Source organism: Engystomops pustulosus, chromosome 10 (assembly GCF_040894005.1).
Source record: "Engystomops pustulosus chromosome 10, aEngPut4.maternal, whole genome shotgun sequence".
Lineage (NCBI taxonomy): Eukaryota > Metazoa > Chordata > Amphibia > Anura > Leptodactylidae > Engystomops > Engystomops pustulosus.
The window spans coordinates 1,604,085-1,629,247 of record NC_092420.1 but is presented as its reverse complement, the minus strand read 5'-3'; the positions used below and the strand labels follow the sequence as shown (position 1 = coordinate 1,629,247).

Below are 25,163 nucleotides of genomic sequence, written 5' to 3'. Positions count from 1 at the left end.
CTGTAGCCGGCGGCCCGTATCATGGTTACTGTAGCCGGCGGCCCGTATCATGGTTACTGTAGCCGGCGGCCCGTGTCATGGTTACTGTAGCCGGCGGCCCGTGTCATGGTTACTGTAGCCGGCGGCCCGTATCATGGTTACTGTAGCCGGCGGCCCGTGTCATGGTTACTGTAGCCGGCGGCCCGTGTCATGGTTACTGTAGCCGGCATGAGGCCTGTAGGGCAGGAGAAGGGGTCTTATACACCCCAGATATAAATGCCTGATACGTGGTGATGTGTGTTCTAGTCACTAAGAATTTCTTGGCGTCTCCTTGGGGTGCTGTCACACGTTGAATTCTTGCTTTTTTTGAATTCTTCAAGGTTTTCTAGATCTCTGCTTGCTGTCATTCTATAGAACCTTCCATGTGTATTTCCGCTGGATAGAAATCTGTCCCTGCTCTCTTGTGGTGGACAAACAGGTGCACGAGCCGTTATAATGACAGAGAGCGATCGGAGCCGTGTGATAATAACAGCCCATCCCCAGACCAGGACAATCTGTACTATTAATAATGGGCACCAGGTGGCGCTGTACTATTAGTAATAGGCACCAGGTGGCGCTGTACTATTAGTAATGGGCACCAGGTGGCGCTGTACTATTAGTAATGGGCACTAGGTGGCGCTGTACTATTAGTAATGGGCACCAGGTGGCGCTGTACTATTAGTAATGGGCACCAGGTGGCGCTGTACTATTAGTAATGGGCACCAGGTGGCGCTGTACTATTAGTAATGGGCACCAGGTGGCGCTGTACTATTAGTAATGGGCACCAGGTGGCGCTGTACTATTAGTAATGGACACCAGGTGGCGCTGTACTATTAGTAATGGACACCAGGTGGCGCTGTACTATTAGTAATGGGCACCAGGTGGCGCTGTACTATTAGTAATGGACACCAGGTGGCGCTGTACTATTAGTAATGGGCACTAGGTGGCACTGTACTATTAGTAATGGGCACCAGGTGGCACTGTACTATTAGTAATGGGCACCAGGTGGCGCTGTACTATTAGTAATGGGCACCAGGTGGCGCTGTACTATTAGTAATGGACACCAGGTGGCGCTGTACTATTAGTAATGGGCACTAGGTGGCGCTGTACTATTATTAATGGGCACCAGGTGGCGCTGCACTATTAGTAATGGGCACCAGGTGGCGCTGTACTATTAGTAATGGGCACTAGGTGGCACTGTACTATTAGTAATGGGCACCAGGTGGCGCTGTACTATTAGTAATGGGCACCAGGTGGCGCTGTACTATTAGTAATGGGCACCAGGTGGCGCTGTACTATTAGTAATGGGCACCAGGTGGCACTGTACTATTAGTAATGGACACCAGGTGGCGCTGTACTATTAGTAATGGACACCAGGTGGCGCTGTACTATTAGTAATGGGCACCAGGTGGCGCTGTACTATTAGTAATGGACACCAGGTGGCGCTGTACTATTAGTAATGGGCACTAGGTGGCACTGTACTATTAGTAATGGGCACCAGGTGGCACTGTACTATTAGTAATGGGCACCAGGTGGCGCTGTACTATTAGTAATGGGCACCAGGTGGCGCTGTACTATTAGTAATGGGCACCAGGTGGCGCTGTACTATTAGTAATGGGCACTAGGTGGCACTGTACTATTAGTAATGGGCACCAGGTGGCGCTGTACTATTAGTAATGGGCACCAGGTGGCGCTGTACTATTAGTAATGGGCACCAGGTGGCGCTGTACTATTAGTAATGGGCACCAGGTGGCACTGTACTATTAGTAATGGACACCAGGTGGCGCTGTACTATTAGTAATGGACACCAGGTGGCGCTGTACTATTAGTAATGGGCACCAGGTGGCGCTGTACTATTAGTAATGGACACCAGGTGGCGCTGTACTATTAGTAATGGGCACTAGGTGGCACTGTACTATTAGTAATGGGCACCAGGTGGCACTGTACTATTAGTAATGGGCACCAGGTGGCGCTGTACTATTAGTAATGGGCACCAGGTGGCGCTGTACTATTAGTAATGGACACCAGGTGGCACTGTACTATTAGTAATGGGCACCAGATGGCACTGTACTATCAGTAATGGGCACTAGGTGGCACTGTACTATTAGTAATGGGCACTAGGTGGCGCTGTACTATTAGTAATGGGCACCAGGTGGCGCTGTACTATTAGTAATGGGCACTAGGTGGCACTGTACTATTAGTGATGGGCACCAGGCGGCGCTGTACTATTAGTAATGGGCACCACGTGGCGCTGTACTTTTTGTAATGGGCACCAGGTGGCGTTGAATTATTAGTAATGGGCACCAGGTGACGCTGCACTATTAGTAATGGGCACCAGGTGGCGCTGTACTATTAGTAATGGGTACCAGGTGGCACTGTACTATTAGTAATGGGCACCAGGTGGCGCTGTACTATTAGTAATGGGCACCAGGTGGCGCTGTACTATTAGTAATGGGCACTAGGTGGCGCTGTACTATTAGTAATGGGCACCAGGTGGCGCTGTACTATTAGTAATGGGCACCAGGTGGCGCTGCACTATTAGTAATGGACACCAGGTGGCGCTATACTATTAGTAATGGGCACCAGGTGGCGCTGTACTATTAGTAATGGGCACCAGGTGGCGCTGTACTATTAGTAATGGGCACCAGGTGGCGCTGTACTATTAGTAATGGGGACCAGGTGGCGCAGTACTATTAGTAATGGGCACCAGATAGCGCTGTACTATTAGTAATGGGCACCAGGTGGCACTGTACTATTAGTAATGGGGACCAGGTGGCGCAGTACTATTAGTAATGGGCACCAGGTAGCGCTGTACTATTAGTAATGGGGACCAGGTGGCGCTGTACTATTAGTGATTGGCACCAGGCGGCGCTGTACTATTAGTAATGGGCACCAGGTGGCGCTGTACTTTTTGTAATGGGCACCAGGTGGCGTTGAATTATTAGTAATGGGCACCAGGTGACGCTGCACTATTAGTAATGGGCATCAGGTGGCGCTGTACTATTAGTAATGGGCACCAGGTGGCACTGTACTATTAGTAATGGGCACCAGGTGGCGCTGTACTATTAGTAATGGGCACCAGGTGGCGCTGTACTATTAGTAATGGGCACTAGGTGGCGCTGTACTATTAGTAATGGGCACCAGGTGGCGCTGCACTATTAGTAATGGGCACCAGGTGGTTCTGTACTATTAGTAATGGGCACCAGGTGGCACTGTACTATTAGTAATGGGCACCAGGTGGCGCTGCACTATTAGTAATGGGCACTAGGGGGCGCTGTACTATTAGTAATGGGCACCAGGTGGCGCTGCACTATTAGTAATGGGCACCAGGTGGCGCTGTACTATTAGTAATGGGCACCAGGTGGCGCTGTACTATTAGTAATGGGCACCAGGTGGCGCTGTACTATTATTAATGGGCACCAGGTGGCGCTGTACTATTAGTAATGGGGACCAGGTGGCGCAGTACTATTAGTAATGGGCACCAGGTAGCGCTGTACTATTAGTAATGGGCACCAGGTGGCACTGTACTATTAGTAATGGGGACCAGGTGGCGCTGTACTATTAGTGATGGACACCAGGCGGCGCTGTACTATTAGTAATGGGCACCAGGTGGCGCTGTACTTTTTGTAATGGGCACCAGGTGGCGTTGAATTATTAGTAATGGGCACCAGGTGGCGCTGTACTATTAGTAATGGGCACCAGGTGGCGCTGTACTATTAGTAATGGGCACCAGGTGGCGCTGTACTATTAGTAATGGGCACCAGGTGGCGCTGTACTATTAGTAATGGGCACCAGGTGGCGCTGTACTATTAGTAATGGGCACCAGGTGGCGCTGTACTATTAGTAATGGGCACTAGGTGGCGCTGTACTATTAGTAATGGGCACCAGGTGGCGCTGCACTATTAGTAATGGGCACCAGGTGGCGCTGTACTATTAGTAATGGGCACTAGGTGGCACTGTACTATTAGTAATGGGCACCAGGTGGCGCTGTACTATTAGTAAAGGGCACTAGGTGGCGCTGTACTATTAGTAATGGGCACCAGGTGGCGCTGTACTATTAGTAATGGGCACCAGGTGGCGCTGTACTATTAGTAATGGGCACCAGGTGGCACTGTACTATTAGTAATGGGCACCAGGTGGCGCTGCACTATTAGTAATGGGCACCAGGTGGCGCTGCACTATTAGTAATGGGCACCAGGTGGCGCTGTACTATTAGTAATGGGCACCAGGTGGCGCTGTACTATTAGTAATGGGCACCAGGTGGCGCTGTACTATTAGTAATGGGCACTAGGTGGCGCTGTACTATTAGTAATGGGCACCAGGTGGCGCTGCACTATTAGTAATGGGCACCAGGTGGCACTGTACTATTAGTAATGGGCACCAGGTGGCGCTGCACTATTAGTAATGGGCACCAGGTGGCGCTGTACTACTAGTAATGGGCACCAGGTGACGCTGCACTATTAGTAATGGGCACCAGGTGGCGCTGTACTACTAGTAATGGGCACTGGGTGGCGCTGTACATCACTGACATGCAGCAGAGATCTTGTAACACAAAGTCAGTCCCAGGTGGACAGAACTTCATATTTTTTGGGGGATTAAGCAATAATAATGGGGGTCTCGGTTGTGTATCTGTGACTGCAGGACCACGTGATCGCTGTGATCCATTCCCTCTGTGAACCTCTGGGGTTGTCAGAACCTCCCTTGTGTCAGGCCTTAGTACAACCACTGATCAGATCACATTGTATCATGTATACTGGGGTCCTCCGAGAGATTGGGGGGGGACAATCCTGAGGAGCAGCAATCACAGACCCGTGTCTTCTGCCGGCACATAGATTGCCAGCTCTGGGGGGCAGAGATCGGGGGCAGTTAACCCCATACGTCCCAGTGTTGTACAATTCCATCTGATCCAATGTCAGTGAAGTCCTTCTAGTGATCTCTGTACAATCTGTTATCATACAATCATGTCGGTACAATCTCTGGACTCTGTTGACCATCATGAGATGTTGCGACTCTGGAATTTGTTACAATGTTGTAGACAATCAGAATACTTTATCTTGTATCTGCCCCGTCTATAGGGGGCGCTGGGCTGGGGCTATACCATGTGAGGGCCTGGATGCAGAACATTTAAAGGGCCGGTACGAAGTTCTCCTGTACTAAGCTTTGTGTGGGGCATCTGGAGGGACAGGGGTTAATGGCTGTGGCTCCTCCCCCTGATGCGCCCCTCCCCCTCCTCGCTGGAAGCAGATTTGCTGTGGGAGTCACAGTCACCAGGACTTTAGCACCGGGTGTCGCCATGAGGCCTCTGCCTGTCAGAGCGTCCTGAGCGGGCACCATGGAGGAGAATGCCAACCTGCCGGAGCCCCCCGGCCTGGCGCAGACCACCAAATACGAGATCAAGCGCCACGCCATCACCGATGACTACAAAGTATCCAAGCAGGTGCTGGGCCTGGGCATCAACGGCAAAGTGCTGGAGTGCTACCGCCGGGACAGCGGGCAGAAGTGCGCCCTGAAGGTGGGTGCCCACCCCACCCATACCAGACACACTGGAGATATGGGAGGGGCACAGAATGACACAAGGGGTATTATGTATGTGCCAGGACTGGGCACTTCCGGCAACACTATTGGAGTCTGCAGGGTTAATGGTCCAGTAACCATAAAGTCCCCCCAGTACAGTCTCCTCTCCCCGGGGTGTAATGGCTGATAACAGAGAGTAATAGATTGTATCCCCCCAGTACAGTCTCCTCTCCCCGGGGTGTAATGGCTGATAACAGACAGTAATAGATTGTATCCCCCCCTGTACAGTCTCCTCTCCCCGGGGTGTAATGGCTGATACCAGAGAGTAATAGATTGTATCCCCCCCTGTACAGTCTCCTCCCCCCGGGATGTAATGGCTGATAACAGAGAGTAATAGATTGTATCCCCCCTGTACAGTCTCCTCTCCCCGGGGTGTAATGGCTGATAACAGAGAGTAATAGATTGTACCCCCCCTGTACAGTCTCCTCTCCCCGGGGTGTAATGGCTGATAACAGAGAGTAATAGATTGTATCCCCCCCCTGTACAGTCTCCTCTCCCCGGGATGTAATGGCTGATAACAGAGAGTAATAGATTGTATCCCCCCCTGTACAATCTCCTCTCCCCGGGATGTAATGGCTGATAACAGAGAGTAATAGATTGTATCTCCCCCCCCTGTACAGTCTCCTCTCCCCGGGGTGTAATGGCTGATAACAGAGAGTAATAGATTGTATCCCCCCCTGTACAGTCTCCTCTCCCCGGGGTGTAATGGCTGATAACAGAGAGTAATAGATTGTATCCCCCCCTGTACAGTCTCCTCTCCCTGGGGTGTAATGGCTGATAACAGAGAGTAATAGATTGTATCCCCCCTGTACAGTCTCCTCTCCCCGGGGTGTAATGGCTGATAACAGAGAGTAATAGATTGTATCCCCCCCTGTACAGTCTCCTCTCCCCGGGATGTAATGGCTGATAACAGAGAGTAATAGATTGTATCCCCCCCTGTACAGTCTCCTCTCCCCGGGATGTAATGGCTGATAACAGAGAGTAATAGATTGTATCCCCCCTGTACAGTCTCCTCTCCCCGGGGTGTAATGGCTGATAACAGAGAGTAATAGATTGTATCCCCCCTGTACAGTCTCCTCTCCCCGGGGTGTAATGGCTGATAACAGAGAGTAATAGATTGTATCCCCCTGTACAGTCTCCTCTCCCCGGGATGTAATGGCTGATAACAGAGAGTAATAGATTGTATCCCCCCCTGTACAGTCTCCTCTCCCCGGGATGTAATGGCTGATAACAGAGAGTAATAGATTGTATCCCCCCCTGTACAGTCTCCTCTCCCCGGGATGTAATGGCTGATAACAGAGAGTAATAGATTGTATCCCCCCCTGTACAGTCTCCTCTCCCCGGGGTGTAATGGCTGATAACAGAGAGTAATAGATTGTATCCCCCCCTGTACAGTCTCCTCTCCCCGGGATGTAATGGCTGATAACAGAGAGTAATAGATTGTATCCCCCCTGTACAGTCTCCTCTCCCCGGGGTGTAATGGCTGATAACAGAGAGTAATAGATTGTATCCCCCCTGTACAGTCTCCTCTCCCCGGGGTGTAATGGCTGATAACAGAGAGTAATAGATTGTATCCCCCCCTGTACAGTCTCCTCTCCCCGGGATGTAATGGCTGATAACAGAGAGTAATAGATTGTATCCCCCCTGTACAGTCTCCTCTCCCCGGGATGTAATGGCTGATAACAGAGAGTAATAGATTGTATCCCCCCCCCCTGTACAGTCTCCTCTCCCCGGGGTGTAATGGCTGATAACAGAGAGTAATAGATTGTATCCCCCCTGTACAGTCTCCTCTCCCCGGGATGTAATGGCTGATAACAGAGAGTAATAGATTGTATCCCCCCCTGTACAGTCTCCTCTCCCCGGGATGTAATGGCTGATAACAGAGAGTAATAGATTGTATCCCCCCCCCCTGTACAGTCTCCTCTCCCCGGGGTGTAATGGCTGATAACAGAGAGTAATAGATTGTATCCCCCCCTGTACAGTCTCCTCTCCCCGGGGTGTAATGGCTGATAACAGAGAGTAATAGATTGTATCCCCCCCCCTGTACAGTCTCCTCTCCCCGGGATGTAATGGCTGATACCAGAGAGTAATAGATTGTATCCCCCTGTACAGTCTCCTCTCCCCGGGATGTAATGGCTGATAACAGAGAGTAATAGATTGTATCCCCCCCTGTACAGTCTCCTCTCCCCGGGATGTAATGGCTGATAACAGAGAGTAATAGATTGTATCCCCCCCCCTGTACAGTCTCCTCTCCCCGGGGTGTAATGGCTGATAACAGAGAGTAATAGATTGTATCCCCCTGTACAGTCTCCTCTCCCCGGGGTGTAATGGCTGATAACAGAGAGTAATAGATTGTATCCCCCTGTACAGTCTCCTCTCCCCGGGGTGTAATGGCTGATAACAGAGAGTAATAGATTGTATCCCCCTGTACAGTCTCCTCTCCCCGGGATGTAATGGCTGATAACAGAGAGTAATAGATTGTATCCCCCCTGTACAGTCTCCTCTCCCCGGGGTGTAATGGCTGATAACAGAGAGTAATAGATTGTATCCCCCTGTACAGTCTCCTCTCCCCGGGGTGTAATGGCTGGTAACAGAGAGTAATAGATTGTATCCCCCTGTACAGTCTCCTCTCCCCGGGATGTAATGGCTGATAACAGAGAGTAATAGATTGTATCCCCCCCTGTACAGTCTCCTCTCCCCGGGATGTAATGGCTGATAACAGAGAGTAATAGATTGTATCCCCCCTGTACAGTCTCCTCTCCCCGGGGTGTAATGGCTGATAACAGAGAGTAATAGATTGTATCCCCCTGTACAGTCTCCTCTCCCCGGGATGTAATGGCTGATAACAGAGAGTAATAGATTGTATCCCCCCCCTGTACAGTCTCCTCTCCCCGGGGTGTAATGGCTGATAACAGAGAGTAATAGATTGTATCCCCCCCCTGTACAGTCTCCTCTCCCCGGGATGTAATGGCTGATAACAGAGAGTAATAGATTGTATCCCCCCCTGTATAGTCTCCTCTCCCCGGGGTGTAATGGCTGATTACAGAGAGTAATAGATTGTATCCCCCTGTACAGTCTCCTCTCCCCGGGATGTAATGGCTGATAACAGAGAGTAATAGATTGTATCCCCCCTGTACAGTCTCCTCTCCCCGGGATGTAATGGCTGATAACAGAGAGTAATAGATTGTATCCCCCCCTGTACAGTCTCCTCTCCCCGGGGTGTAATGGCTGATAACAGAGAGTAATAGATTGTATCCCCCCCCTGTACAGTCTCCTCTCCCCGGGATGTAATGGCTGATAACAGAGAGTAATAGATTGTATCCCCCCTGTACAGTCTCCTCTCCCCGGGGTGTAATGGCTGATTACAGAGAGTAATAGATTGTATCCCCCTGTACAGTCTCCTCTCCCCGGGATGTAATGGCTGATAACAGAGAGTAATAGATTGTATCCCCCTGTACAGTCTCCTCTCCCCGGGTGTAATGGCAGATAACAGAGAGTAATAGATTGTATCCCCCCTGTACAGTCTCCTCTCCCCGGGGTGTAATGGCTGATAACAGAGAGTAATAGATTGTATCCCCCCTGTACAGTCTCCTCTCCCCGGGGTGTAATGGCTGATAACAGAGAGTAATAGATTGTATCCCCCCTGTACAGTCTCCTCTCCCCGGGATGTAATGGCTGATAACAGAGAGTAATAGATTGTATCCCCCCTGTACAGTCTCCTCTCCCCGGGGTGTAATGGCTGATAACAGAGAGTAATAGATTGTATCCCCCTGTACAGTCTCCTCTCCCCGGGGTGTAATGGCAGATAACAGAGAGTAATAGATTGTATCCCCCCTGTACAGTCTCCTCTCCCCGGGGTGTAATGGCTGATAACAGAGAGTAATAGATTGTATCCCCCCTGTACAGTCTCCTCTCCCCGGGGTGTAATGGCTGATAACAGAGAGTAATAGATTGTATCCCCCCTGTACAGTCTCCTCTCCCCGGGATGTAATGGCTGATAACAGAGAGTAATAGATTGTATTCCCCTGTACAGTCTCCTCTCCCCGGGATGTAATGGCTGATAACAGAGAGTAATAGATAGTATCCCCCCTGTACAGTCTCCTCTCCCTGGGGTGTAATGGCTGATAACAGAGAGTAATAGATTGTATCCCCCTGTACAGTCTCCTCTCCCCGGGGTGTAATGGCTGATAACAGAGAGTAATAGATTGTATCCCCCTGTACAGTCTCCTCTCCCCGGGGTGTAATGGCTGATAACAGAGAGTAATAGATTGTATCCCCCCCTGTACAGTCTCCTCTCCCCGGGGTGTAATGGCTGATAACAGAGAGTAATAGATTGTATCCCCCCCTGTACAGTCTCCTCTCCCCGGGGTGTAATGGCTGATAACAGAGAGTAATAGATTGTATCCCCTCTGTACAGTCTCCTCTCCCCGGGTGTAATGGCTGATAACAGAGAGTAATAGATTGTACCCCCCCTGTACAGTCTCCTCTCCCCGGGGTGTAATGGCTGATAACAGAGAGTAATAGATTGTATCCCCCTGTACAGTCTCCTCTCCCCGGGATGTAATGGCTGATAACAGAGAGTAATAGATTGTATCCCCCCCTGTACAGTCTCCTCTCCCGGGGTGTAATGGCTGATAACAGAGAGTAATAGATTGTATCCCCCCCTGTACAGTCTCCTCTCCCCGGGATGAAATGGCTGATAACAGAGAGTAATAGATTGTATCCCCCCCTGTACAGTCTCCTCTCCCCGGGGTGTAATGGCTGATAACAGAGAGTAATAGATTGTATCCCCCCTGTACAGTCTCCTCTCCCCGGGATGAAATGGCTGATAACAGAGAGTAATAGATTGTATCCCCCCCCCTGTACAGTCTCCTCTCCCCGGGGTGTAATGGCTGATAACAGAGAGTAATAGATTGTATCCCCCCTGTACAGTCTCCTCTCCCCGGGATGTAATGGCTGATAACAGAGAATAATAGATTGTATCCCCCCTGTACAGTCTCCTCTCCCCGGGGTGTAATGGCTGATAACAGAGAGTAATAGATTGTATCCCCTGTACAGTCTCCTCTCCTGGGGTGTAATGGCTGATAACAGAGAGTAATAGAGTGTATCCCCCCTGTACAGTCTCCTCTCCCCGGGGTGTAATGGCTGATAACAGAGGAGTAATAGATTGTATCCCCCCCTGTACAGTCTCCTCTCCCCGGGATGTAATGGCTGATAACAGAGAGTAATAGATTGTATCCCCCTGTACAGTCTCCTCTCCCCGGGGTGTAATGGCTGATAACAGAGAGTAATAGATTGTATCCCCCCCCCCTGTACAGTCTCCTCTCCCCGGGATGTAATGGCTGATAACAGAGAGTAATAGATTGTATCCCCCCCTGTACAGTCTCCTCTCCCCGGGGTGTAGTGGCTGATAACAGAGAGTAATAGATTGTACCCCCCCCTGTACAGTCTCCTCTCCCCGGGATGTAATGGCTGATAACAGAGAGTAATAGATTGTATCCCCCTGTACAGTCTCCTCTCCCCGGGATGTAATGGCTGATAACAGAGAGTAATAGATTGTATCCCCCCCCTGTACAGTCTCCTCTCCCCGGGGTGTAATGGCTGATAACAGAGAGTAATAGATTGTATCCCCCCCCTGTACAGTCTCCTCTCCCCGGGATGTAATGGCTGATAACAGAGAGTAATAGATTGTATCCCCCCTGTATAGTCTCCTCTCCCGGGGTGTAATGGCTGATTACAGAGAGTAATAGATTGTATCCCCTGTACAGTCTCCTCTCCCCGGGATGTAATGGCTGATAACAGAGAGTAATAGATTGTATCCCCCCCTGTACAGTCTCCTCTCCCCGGGATGTAATGGCTGATAACAGAGAGTAATAGATTGTATCCCCCCCTGTACAGTCTCCTCTCCCCGGGGTGTAATGGCTGATAACAGAGAGTAATAGATTGTATCCCCCCCTGTACAGTCTCCTCTCCCCGGGATGTAATGGCTGATAACAGAGAGTAATAGATTGTATCCCCCTGTACAGTCTCCTCTCCCCGGGGTGTAATGGCTGATAACAGAGAGTAATAGATTGTATCCCCCCTGTACAGTCTCCTCTCCCCGGGGTGTAATGGCAGATAACAGAGAGTAATAGATAGTATCCCCCCTGTACAGTCTCCTCTCCCTGGGGTGTAATGGCTGATAACAGAGAATAATAGATTGTATCCCCCCTGTACAGTCTCCTCTCCCCGGGGTGTAATGGCTGATAACAGAGAGTAATAGATTGTATCCCCCTGTACAGTCTCCTCTCCCTGGGGTGTAATGGCTGATAACAGAGAGTAATAGAGTGTATCCCCCTGTACAGTCTCCTCTCCCCGGGGTGTAATGGCTGATAACAGAGAGTAATAGATTGTATCCCCCCTGTACAGTCTCCTCTCCCCGGGATGTAATGGCTGATAACAGAGAGTAATAGATTGTATCCCCCCTGTACAGTCTCCTCTCCCCGGGGTGTAATGGCTGATAACAGAGAGTAATAGATTGTATCCCCCTGTACAGTCTCCTCTCCCCGGGGTGTAATGGCTGATAACAGAGAGTAATAGATTGTATCCCCCCTGTACAGTCTCCTCTCCCCGGGATGTAATGGCTGATAACAGAGAGTAATAGATTGTATCCCCCTGTACAGTCTCCTCTCCCCGGGGTGTAATGGCTGATAACAGAGAGTAATAGATTGTATCCCCCCTGTACAGTCTCCTCTCCCCGGGATGTAATGGCTGATAACAGAGAGTAATAGATTGTATCCCCCCTGTACAGTCTCCTCTCCCCGGGATGTAATGGCTGATAACAGAGAGTAATAGATTGTATCCCCCTGTACAGTCTCCTCTCCCCGGGGTGTAATGGCTGATAACAGAGAGTAATAGATTGTATCCCCCCTGTACAGTCTCCTCTCCCCGGGGTGTAATGGCTGATAACAGAGAGTAATAGATTGTATCCCCCCCCCTGTACAGTCTCCTCTCCCCGGGGTGTAATGGCTGATAACAGAGAGTAATAGATTGTATCCCCCCCTGTACAGTCTCCTCTCCCCGGGGTGTAATGGCTGATAACAGAGAGTAATAGATTGTATCCCCCCCTGTACAGTCTCCTCTCCCCGGGATGTAATGGCTGATAACAGAGAGTAATAGATTGTATCCCCCCCTGTACAGTCTACTCTCCCCGGGATGTAATGGCTGATAACAGAGAGTAATAGATTGTATCCCCCCCCCCCTGTACAGTCTCCTCTCCCCGGGATGTAATGGCTGATAACAGAGAGTAATAGATTGTATCCCCCCTGTACAGTCTCCTCTCCCCGGGGTGTAATGGCTGATAACAGAGAGTAATAGATTGTATCCCCCCTGTACAGTCTCCTCTCCCCGGGATGTAATGGCTGATAACAGAGAGTAATAGATTGTATCCCCCCTGTACAGTCTCCTCTCCCCGGGGTGTAGTGGCTGATAACAGAGAGTAATAGATTGTATCCCCCTGTACAGTCTCCTCCCCCCGGGGTGTAGTGGCTGATAACAGAGAGCAGTAGCTTGCTCGCTCCTCCTGATGCTGTGGATCCTGGAAGCAGAAGTGACATTTTTCGCGCCGTTTCCTTCCCCGTCGTCCTCTGCACAGACACACAGTGACGACACCGCTGCAGGTCTCATGCTGTTTCTATTCCTTCCTGTTATCAGGATCTCTGCTTGCTGCCAGTGGCTGGATTCTGTTTCTGATTGGTTATAGCTCACAGCTGAGGTTCTGTTACAGTGTACTAGAGCAGGTGTAGTCCTGTGTTATCAGTCCTGGGTGCGGCGCCATGGAATGTGTCACCTCGGGGAGCGGAGAATGTACCGAGCGCCTGCGGGGGAGGGGCCGCACTGACATCACCACTACATGTATATATATATATACTGCGGGGGAGGGGCCGCACTGACATCACCACTACATGTATATATATATATACTGCGGGGGAGGGGCCGCACTGACATCACCACTACATGTATATATATATACTGCGGGGGAGGGGCCGCACTGACATCACCACTACATGTATATATATATATACTGCGGGGGAGGGGCCGCACTGACATCACCACTACATGTATATATATATACTGCGGGGGAGGGGCCGCACTGACATCACCACTACATGTATATATATATATATATATATACTGCGGGGGAGGGGCCGCACTGACATCACCACTACATGTATATATATATATACTGCGGGGGAGGGGCCGCACTGACATCACCACTACATGTATATATATATATATACTGCGGGGGAGGGGCCGCACTGACATCACCACTACATGTATATATATATACTGCGGGGGAGGGGCCGCACTGACATCACCACTACATGTATATATATATATATATACTGCGGGGGAGGGGCCGCACTGACATCACCACTACATGTATATATATATATATACTGCGGGGGAGGGGCCGCACTGACATCACCACTACATGTATATATATATATATACTGCGGGGGAGGGGCCGCACTGACATCACCACTACATGTATATATATATATACTGCGGGGGAGGGGCCGCACTGACATCACCACTACATGTATATATATATACTGCGGGGGAGGGGCCGCACTGACATCACCACTACATGTATATATATATATACACTGCGGGGGAGGGGCCGCACTGACATCACCACTACATGTATATATATATATACACTGCGGGGGAGGGGCCGCACTGACATCACCACTACATGTATATATATATATATACTGCGGGGGAGGGGCCGCACTGACATCACCACTACATGTATATATATATATACTGCGGGGGAGGGGCCGCACTGACATCACCACTACATGTATATATATATATACTGCGGGGGAGGGGCCGCACTGACATCACCACTACATGTATATATATATATACTGCGGGGGAGGGGCCGCACTGACATCACCACTACATGTATATATATATACTGCGGGGGAGGGGCCGCACTGACATCACCACTACATGTATATATATATACTGCGGGGGAGGGGCCGCACTGACATCACCACTACATGTATATATATATATACTGCGGGGGAGGGGCCGCACTGACATCACCACTACATGTATATATATATACTGCGGGGGAGGGGCCGCACTGACATCACCACTACATGTATATATATATATATACACTGCGGGGGAGGGGCCGCACTGACATCACCACTACATGTATATATATATATACACTGCGGGGGAGGGGCCGCACTGACATCACCACTACATGTATATATATATATATATATATACTGCGGGGGAGGGGCCGCACTGACATCACCACTACATGTATATATATATACTGCGGGGGAGGGGCCGCACTGACATCACCACTACATGTATATATATATATATACTGCGGGGGAGGGGCCGCACTGACATCACCACTACATGTATATATATATACTGCGGGGGAGGGGCCGCACTGACATCACCACTACATGTATATATATATATATATACTGCGGGGGAGGGGCCGCACTGACATCACCACTACATGTATATATATATATATACTGCGGGGGAGGGGCCGCACTGACATCACCACTACATGTATATATATATATACTGCGGGGGAGGGGCCGCACTGACATCACCACTACATGTATATATATATATATACTGCGGGGGAGGGGCCGCACTGACATCACCACTACATGTATATATATATATACTGCGGGGGAGGGGCCGCACTGACATCACCACTACATGTATATATATATACTGCGGGGGAGGGGCCGCACTGACATCACCACTACATGTATATATATATATACACTGCGGGGGAGGGGCCGCACTGACATCACCACTACATGTATATATATATACTGCGGGGGAGGGGCCGCACTGACATCACCACTACATGTGTATATATATATATACTGCGGGGGAGGGGCTGCACTGACATCACCACTACATGTATATATATATACTGCGGGGGAGGGGCCGCACTGACATCACCACTACATGTGTATATATATATATACTGCGGGGGAGGGGCTGCACTGACATCACCACTACATGTATATATATACACTGCGGGGGAGGGGCCGCACTGACATCACCACTACATGTATATATATATATATATACTGCGGGGGAGGGGCCGCACTGACATCACCACTACATGTATATATATATATACTGCGGGGGAGGGGCCGCACTGACATCACCACTACATGTATATATATATATACACTGCGGGGGAGGGGCCGCACTGACATCACCACTACATGTATATATATATATATACTGCGGGGGAGGGGCCGCACTGACATCACCACTACATGTATATATATATATACTGCGGGGGAGGGGCCGCACTGACATCACCACTACATGTATATATATATATACTGCGGGGGAGGGGCCGCACTGACATCACCACTACATGTATATATATATATACTGCGGGGGAGGGGCCGCACTGACATCACCACTACATGTATATATATATATACTGCGGGGGAGGGGCCGCACTGACATCACCACTACATGTATATATATATACTGCGGGGGAGGGGCCGCACTGACATCACCACTACATGTATATATATATATACTGCGGGGGAGGGGCCGCACTGACATCACCACTACATGTATATATATATATATACTGCGGGGGAGGGGCCGCACTGACATCACCACTACATGTATATATATATATATACTGCGGGGGAGGGGCCGCACTGACATCACCACTACATGTATATATATATACTGCGGGGGAGGGGCCGCACTGACATCACCACTACATGTATATATATATACTGCGGGGGAGGGGCCGCACTGACATCACCACTACATGTATATATATATATACTGCGGGGGAGGGGCCGCACTGACATCACAACTACATGTATATATATATATACTACAGGGGAGGGGCCGCACTGACATCACCACTACATGTATATATATATATATATACTGCGGGGGAGGGGCCGCACTGCCCCCCCTGTATACGCTGCAGCCCCCTGTATACGCTGCCCCCCCCTGTATACGCTGCCCCCCCCTGTATACGCTGCCCCCCCTGTATACACTGCCCCCCCTGTATACGCTTCACCCCCCTGTATACGCTGCACACCCTGTATACACTGCACCCCCCTGTATACACTGCCCCCCCTGTATACACTGCCCCCCCTGTATACACTGCAGCCCCTGTATACACTGCCCCCCCTGTATACGCTGCCCCCCCTGTATACGCTGCACCCCCCTGTATACACTGCCCCCCTGTATACACTGCAGCCCCTGTATACACTGCAGCCCCTGTATACACTGCAGCCCCTGTATACACTGCCCCCCCTGTATACACTGCCCCCCTGTATACACTGCACCCCCCTGTATACACTGCAGCCCCTGTATACACTGCAGCCCCTGTATACACTGCCCCCCTGTATACACTGCACCCCCTGTATACACTGCAGCCCCTGTATACACTGCAGCCCCTGTATACACTGCAGCCCCTGTATACACTGCAGCCCCTGTATACACTGCAGCCCCTGTATACACTGCCCCCCCTGTATACACTGCCCCCCCTGTATACACTGCACCCCCCTGTATACACTGCAGCCCCTGTATACACTGCCCCCCCTGTATACACTGCAGCCCCTGTATACACTGCAGCCCCTGTATACACTGCCCCCCCTGTATACACTGCACCCCCCTGTATACACTGCCCCCCCTGTATACACTGCAGCCCCTGTATACACTGCCCCCCCTGTATACACTGCACCCCCCTGTATACACTGCACCCCCCTGTATACACTGCCCCCCCCTGTATACACTGCCCCCCCCTGTATACACTGCCCCCCCTGTATACACTGCCCCCCCTGTATACACTGCCCCCCCTGTATACACTGCCCCCCCTGTATACACTGCAGCCCCCTGTATACGCTGCCCCCCCTGTATACACTGCATCCCCTGTATACGCTGCACCCCCCTGTATACGCTGCCCCCCCTGTATACACTGCATCCCCTGTATACACTGCCCCCCCTGTATACGCTGCCCCCCCTGTATACACTGCCCCCCCTGTATACACTGCCCCCCCTGTATACACTGCCCCCCCTGTATACACTGCCCCCCCTGTATACACTGCCCCCCCTGTATACACTGCACCCCCCTGTATACACTGCACCCCCCTGTATACACTGCATCCCCTGTATACGCTGCCCCCCCTGTATACGCTGCCCCCCCTGTATACACTGCCCCCCCTGTATACACTGCCCCCCCTGTATACACTGCCCCCCCTGTATACGCTGCCCCCCCTGTATACGCTGCCCCCCCTGTATACGCTGCCCCCCCTGTATACGCTGCCCCCCCTGTATACACTGCCCCCCCTGTATACACTGCCCCCCCTGTATACACTGCCCCCCCTGTATACGCTGCCCCCCCTGTATACACTGCCCCCCCTGTATACACTGCCCCCCCTGTATACACTGCCCCCCCTGTATACACTGCCCCCCCTGTATACACTGCCCCCCCTGTATACACTGCCCCCCCTGTATACACTGCCCCCCCTGTATACGCTGCCCCCCCCTGTATACGCTGCCCCCCCTGTATACACTGCCCCCCCTGTATACACTGCCCCCCCTGTATACGCTGCCCCCCCCCTGTATACACTGCCCCCCTGTATACACTGCACCCCCTGTATACACTGCAGCCCCTGTATACACTGCAGCCCCTGTATACACTGCAGCCCCTGTATACACTGCCCCCCCTGTATACACTGCACCCCCCTGTATACACTGCACCCCCCTGTATACACTGCATCCCCTGTATACGCTGCCCCCCCTGTATACGCTGCCCCCCCTGTATACACTGCCCCCCCTGTATACGCTGCCCCCCCTGTATACGCTGCCCCCCCTGTATACGCTGCCCCCCCTGTATACGCTGCCCCCCTGTATACGCTGCCCCCCCTGTATACGCTGCCCCCCCTGTATACGCTGCCCCCCCTGTATACGCTGCCCCCCCTGTATACGCTGCCCCCCCTGTATACACTGCCCCCCCTGTATACACTGCCCCCCCTGTATACACTGCCCCCCCTGTATACACTGCCCCCCCCTGTATACACTGCCCCCCCTGTATACACTGCAGGTTTTTCCTCTTCCTTGTAAACATCGCACCCTCGTCCCGTCTCGCAGTTATATTTGGAGGGCGATGATGTCACCAGTGTCATATGAGTGTGGACCCCCGGGTGCAGAATCCAGGAGCACAGGGAGTGCCCTCGCCCCGCAGCTACCGGCCCCCGCACCCACCGGCCCTCGCCCCACAGCTACCGGCCCCCGCACCCACCGGCCCTCACCCCACAGCTACCGGCCCCCGCACCCACCGGCCCTCACCCCGCAGCTACCGGCCCCTGCACCCACCGGCCCTCACCCCACAGCTACCGGCCCCCGCACCCACCGGCCCTCACCCCACAGCTACCGGCCCCTGCACCCACCGGCCCCTGCACTCACCGGCCCTCGCCCCGCAGCTATCGGCCCCCGCACCCACCGGCCCTCACCCCGCAGCTACCGGCCCTCACCCCGCAGCTACCGGCCCTCGCACCCACCGGCCCCTGCACCCACCGGCCCTCACCCCGCAGCTACCGGCACCTGCACCCACCGGCCCTCGCCCCGCACACCCCCAGCCCTCTCCCACCGGCCCTCACCCCGCAGCTATCAGCCCCTGCACCCACCGGCCCTCGCCCCGCAGCTACCGGCCCCTGCACCCACCGGCCCTCGCCCCGCAGCTACCGGCCCCTGCACCCACCGGCCCTCACCCCGCAGCTACCGGCCCCTGCACCCACCGGCCCTCGCCCCGCACACCCCCAGCCCTCTCCCACCGGCCCTCGCCCCGCAGCTACCGGCCCCCGCACCCACCGGCCCTCGCCCCGCAGCTACCGGCCCCTGCACCCACCGGCCCTCACCCCGCAGCTACCGGCCCCTGCACCCACCGGCCCTCGCCCCGCACACCCCCAGCCCTCTCCCACCGGCCCTCGCCCCGCAGCTACCGGCCCCCGCACCCACCGGCCCTCGCCCCGCAGCTACCGGCCCCTGCACCCACCGGCCCTCAACCCGCAGCTACCGGCCCCTGCACCCACCGGCCCTCGCCCCGCAGCTACCGGCCCCTGCACCCACCGGCCCTCGCCCCGCAGCTACCGGCCCCTGCACCCACCGGCCCTCAATCCGCAGCTACCGGCCCCCGCACCCACCGGCCCTCACCCCACAGCTACCGGCCCCTGCACTCACCGGCCCTCGCCCCGCAGCTATCGGCCCCCGCACCCACCGGCCCTCACCCCGCAGGTACCGGCCCCTGCACCCACCGGCCCTCGCCCCGCAGCTACCGGCCCCTGCACCCACCGGCCCCTGCACCCACCGGCCCTCGCCCCGCAGCTACCGGCCCCCGCACCCACCGGCCCTCGCCCCATTCCCAATGGTCCTGCACTCCTCCGGCTATTGGGACACTTGTTGCAGGGCCCTGGCATTATTCGGGGGGGGGGGGGGGGGGTCCTGTGTAATCTTAGCCGGGTGACTTTTGATCTTTAAAAAGAAACTAAGAAACTGCTGGGAAAGTGCCCCCCCCCCCCAGTGCTACATCTTAAAGGGAGACTCGTACCCTGGGGCTTAGATTGTGTATGGGGCATCATGGACCTCATATAAATGTCACAGCTGAGAGCAGCAGCAGCTATCGTTACAGTGTGCCAGAGCTCATGGTGCTGACACACGCCGCGGCCATGTACATCGCACCTGCAGGACAGACGCGGATTATCCGATTAGGAGCCTGAGGATTATTCATTATCCCGGGGGGAAGGGAAAAGTCACCTGACTGCAGCCATATAATCACCGGAACGTAATAACTGATACATAATAACACCAGGAGAAGTGACGATACATACACGGCGCCGGATTATACTCCCCATGTGTCTCTATGGCTCATACACAGCGCCGGATTATACTCCCCATGTATCTCTATGGCTCATACACAGCGCCGGATTATACTCCCCGTGTATCTCTATGGCTCATACACAGCGCCAGATTATACTCCCCATGTGTCTCTATGGCTCATACACAGCGCCGGATTATACTCCCCGTGTATCTCTATGGCTCATACACGGCGCCGGATTATACTCCCCATGTATCTCTATGGCTCATACACGGCGCCGGATTATACTCCCCGTGTATCTCTATGGCTCATACACAGCGCCGGATTATACTCCCCATGTGTCTCTATGGCTCATACACAGCGCCGGATTATACTCCCCATGTATCTCTATGGCTCATACACGGCGCCGGATTATACTCCCCATGTATCTCTATGGCTCATACACAGCGCCGGATTATACTCCCCGTGTGTCTCTATGGCTCATACACGGCACCGGATTATACTCCCCATGTGTCTCTATGGCTCATACACAGCGCCGGATTATACTCCCCGTGTATCTCTATGGCTCATACACAGCGCCGGATTATACTCCCCGTGTGTCTCTATGGCTCATACACGGCACCGGATTATACTCCCCATGTGTCTCTATGGCTCATACACAGCGCCGGATTATACTCCCCATGTGTCTCTATGGCTCATACACAGCGCCGGATTATACTCCCCGTGTGTCTCTATGGCTCATACACGGCGCCGGATTATACTCCCCATGTGTCTCTATGGCTCATACACAGCGCCGGATTATACTCCCCATGTATCTCTATGGCTCATACACAGCGCCGGATTATACTCCCCATGTGTCTCTATGGCTCATACACAGCGCCGGATTATACTCCCCATGTGTCTCTATGGCTCATACACGGCGCCGGATTATACTCCCCATGTGTCTCTATGGCTCATACACGGCGCTGGATTATACTCCCCATGTGTCTCTATGGCTCATACACAGCGCCGGATTATACTCCCCGTGTATCTCTATGGCTCATACACGGCGCCGGATTATACTCCCCGTGTATCTCTATGGCTCATACACAGCGCCGGATTATACTCCCCATGTATCTCTATGGCTCATACACAGCGCCGGATTATACTCCCCATGTGTCTCTATGGCTCATACACAGCGCCGGATTATACTCCCCGTGTATCTCTATGGCTCATACACAGCGCCGGATTATACTCCCCATGTATCTCTATGGCTCATACACGGCGCCGGATTATACTCCCCATGTATCTCTATGGCTCATACACGGCGCCGGATTATACTCCCCATGTATCTCTATGGCTCATACACGGCGCCGGATTATACGTCCAGATCGGACATGGAGAGTCAGCAGAACAAATCTATAAATGTCAGACATGAAACACTTCCAGACATTATCCATAGATTTGGGTGCTCGGACCTTATGGCAGACGCTACACGTGGCCCGGTCAGGCTCCCGCCCCTTATTCTGGACTCTCTGGGGGATTTCCTATCATCATAGACGGCAGAACATCTGTAGCTCACACTGGGCTGAACCCTTCTGGTACCAGAGACCCGAGGGCCCCACGATTCCTCCTCTTGGGGTTCTCGGGGGAAGCTCCAATGATTTCCCTCCTGTCATTGTTATTGGTTTCCTCAGGATCAGTAAAAGCTGTGGTAGAGATTGCTAGAAGTTACTACTCGCTGTGCCGGTGGGTCGTTGGGTTGCTGTGCCGGTGGGTCGTTGGGTTGCTGTGCCGGTGGGTCGTTGGGTTGCTGTGCCGGTGGGTCGTTGGGTTGCTGTGCCGGTGGGTCGTTGGGTTGCTGTGCCGGTGGGTCGTTGGGTTGCTGTACCGGTGGGTCGCTGTGCCGGTGGGTCGCTGTGCCGGTGGGTCGCTGTGCCGGTGGGTCTCGGTGGGTCGTTGGGTTGCTGTGCCGGTGGGTCGCTGTGCCGGTGGGTCGCTGTGCCGGTGGGTCGCTGTGCCGGTGGCTGCTGTGCAGGTGGGTCGCTGTGCCGGTGGGTCGTTGGGTTGCTGTGCAGGTGGGTCGCTGTGCCGGTGGGTCACTGTGCAGGTGGGCCGGTGGGTCGCTGTGCCGGTGGGTCGCTGTGCCGGTGGGTCACTGTGCCGGTGGGTCGCTGTGCCGGTGGGTCGCTGTGCCGGTAGGTCGCTGTGCCGCAGTTTTGGGCCCGCTCTATCCCTTATTAACTCCTCTGTCTCGACTTTGTCCTCCAGATTCTCTATGACAGCCCCAAAGCCCGGCGAGAGGTGGAGTACCACACCCGAGCCTCCGGGGGGCCTCACATCGTGGCCGTGCTGGACGTCTACGAGAATATCCACCGAGGGAAGCGATGCCTCCTGATTGTCATGGAGTGGTGAGGACACGGCACACGTCACGTAACATATTATACCGCCATGTCATATAATACCGCGTGACGTGATATACCGCCATGTCATATAATACCGCGTGACGTGATATACCGCCATGTCATATAATACCGCGTGACGTGATATACCGCCATGTCATATAATACCGCGTGACGTGATATACCGCCATGTCATATAATACCGCGTGACGTGATATACCGCCATGTCATATAATACCGCGTGACGTGATATACCGCCATGTCATATAATACCGCGTGACGTGATATACCGCCATGTCATATAATACCGCGTGACGTGATATACCGCCATGTCATATAATACCGCGTGACGTGATATACCGCCATGTCGTATTATACCGCGTGACGTGATATACCGCCATGTCGTATTATACCGCGTGACGTGATATATACCGCCATGTCATATTATAGTGCGTGACGTGATATATACCGCCATGTCATATTATACCGCGTGACGTGATATATACCGCCATGTCATATTATACCGCGTGACGTGATATACCGCCATGTCATATTATACCGCGTGACGTGATATACCGCCATGTCATATTATACCGCGTGACGTGATATACCGCCATGTCATATTATACCGCGTGACGTGATATACCGCCATGTCAGATTATACCGCGTGACGTGATATACCCCCATGTCATATTATACCGCGTGACGTGATATACCGCCATGTCGTATTATACCGCGTGATGTGATATACCGCCATGTCGTATTATACCGCGTGATGTGATATACCCCCATGTCGTATTATACCGCGTGATGTGATATACCGCCATGTCATATTATACCGTGTGACGTGATATACCGCCATGTCATATTATACCGCGTGATGTGATATACCCCCATGTCATATTATACCGCGTGACGTGATATACCGCCATGTCATATTATACCGCGTGACGTGATATACCGCCATGTCATATTATACCGCGTGACGTGATATACCGCCATGTCAGATTATACCGCGTGACGTGATATACCCCCATGTCGTATTATACCGTGTGACGTGATATACCGCCATGTCATATTATACCGCGTGACGTGATATACCCCCATGTCATATTATACCGCGTGACGTGATATACCGCCATGTCATATTATACCGCGTGACGTGATATACCGCCATGTCATATTATACAGCGTGACGTGATATACCGCCATGTCATATTATACCGCGTGACGTGATATACCGCCATGTCATATTATACCGCGTGACGTGATATACCGCCATGTCATATTATACCGCGTGACGTGATATATACCGCCATGTCATATTATACAGCGTGACGTGATATACCGCCATGTCATATTATACCGCGTGACGTGATATACCGCCATGTCATATAATACCGCGTGACGTGATATAGCGCCATGTCATATTATACCGCGTGACGTGATATACCGCCATGTCATATTATACCGCGTGACGTGATATACCGCCATGTCATATAATACCGCGTGACGTGATATAGCGCCATGTCATATTATACCGCGTGACGTGATATACCGCCATGTCATATTATACCGCGTGACGTGATATACCGCCATGTCATATTATACCGCGTGACGTGATATACCGCCATGTCATATAATACCGCGTGACGTGATATACCGCCATGTAATATATTATACCGCGTGACGTGATATAGCGCCATGTCATATAATACCGCGTGACGTGATAAAGCGCCATGTCATATTATACCGCGTGACGTGATATACCGCCATGTCATATTATACCGCGTGACGTGATATACCGCCATGTCATATTATACCGCGTGACGTGATATACCGCCATGTCATATAATACCGCGTGACGTGATATACCGCCATGTAATATATTATACCGTGTGACGTGATATACCGCCATGTCATATTATACCACGTGACGTGATATACCGCCATGTTATATAATACCGCGTGACGTGATATACCGCCATGTAATATATTATACCGCGTGACGTGATATATACCGCCATGTCATATTATACCGCGTGACGTGATATACCGCCATGTCTTATTATACCGCGTGACGTGATATACCCCCATGTCATATTATACTGCGTGACGTGATATATACCGCCATGTCATATTATACCTCGTGACGTGAAATACCCCTATGTCATATTATACCGCGTGATGTGATATACCCCCATGTCTTATTATACCGCGTGATGTGATATACCGCCATGTCTTATTATACCGCGTGATGTGATATATACCGCCATGTCGTATTATACCGC

At 52.4% G+C, this 25,163-nt stretch overlaps 1 protein-coding gene across 1 annotated transcript in view; it reads left to right on the top strand.

The window, feature by feature from the left end:
- Positions 1-5,232: 5,232 nt before the first annotated feature.
- The window catches only part of MAPKAPK3 (MAPK activated protein kinase 3), a 38,868-nt gene continuing 18,937 nt past the window's right edge, over positions 5,233-25,163 (top strand). Inside the window, exons 1-2 of the mRNA XM_072128559.1 lie at positions 5,233-5,530; positions 22,742-22,881. Of these exons, the coding sequence (XP_071984660.1) occupies positions 5,351-5,530; positions 22,742-22,881 (320 nt within the window). The 5' untranslated portion in view covers positions 5,233-5,350. The remainder of the gene's footprint in view (positions 5,531-22,741; positions 22,882-25,163) is intronic.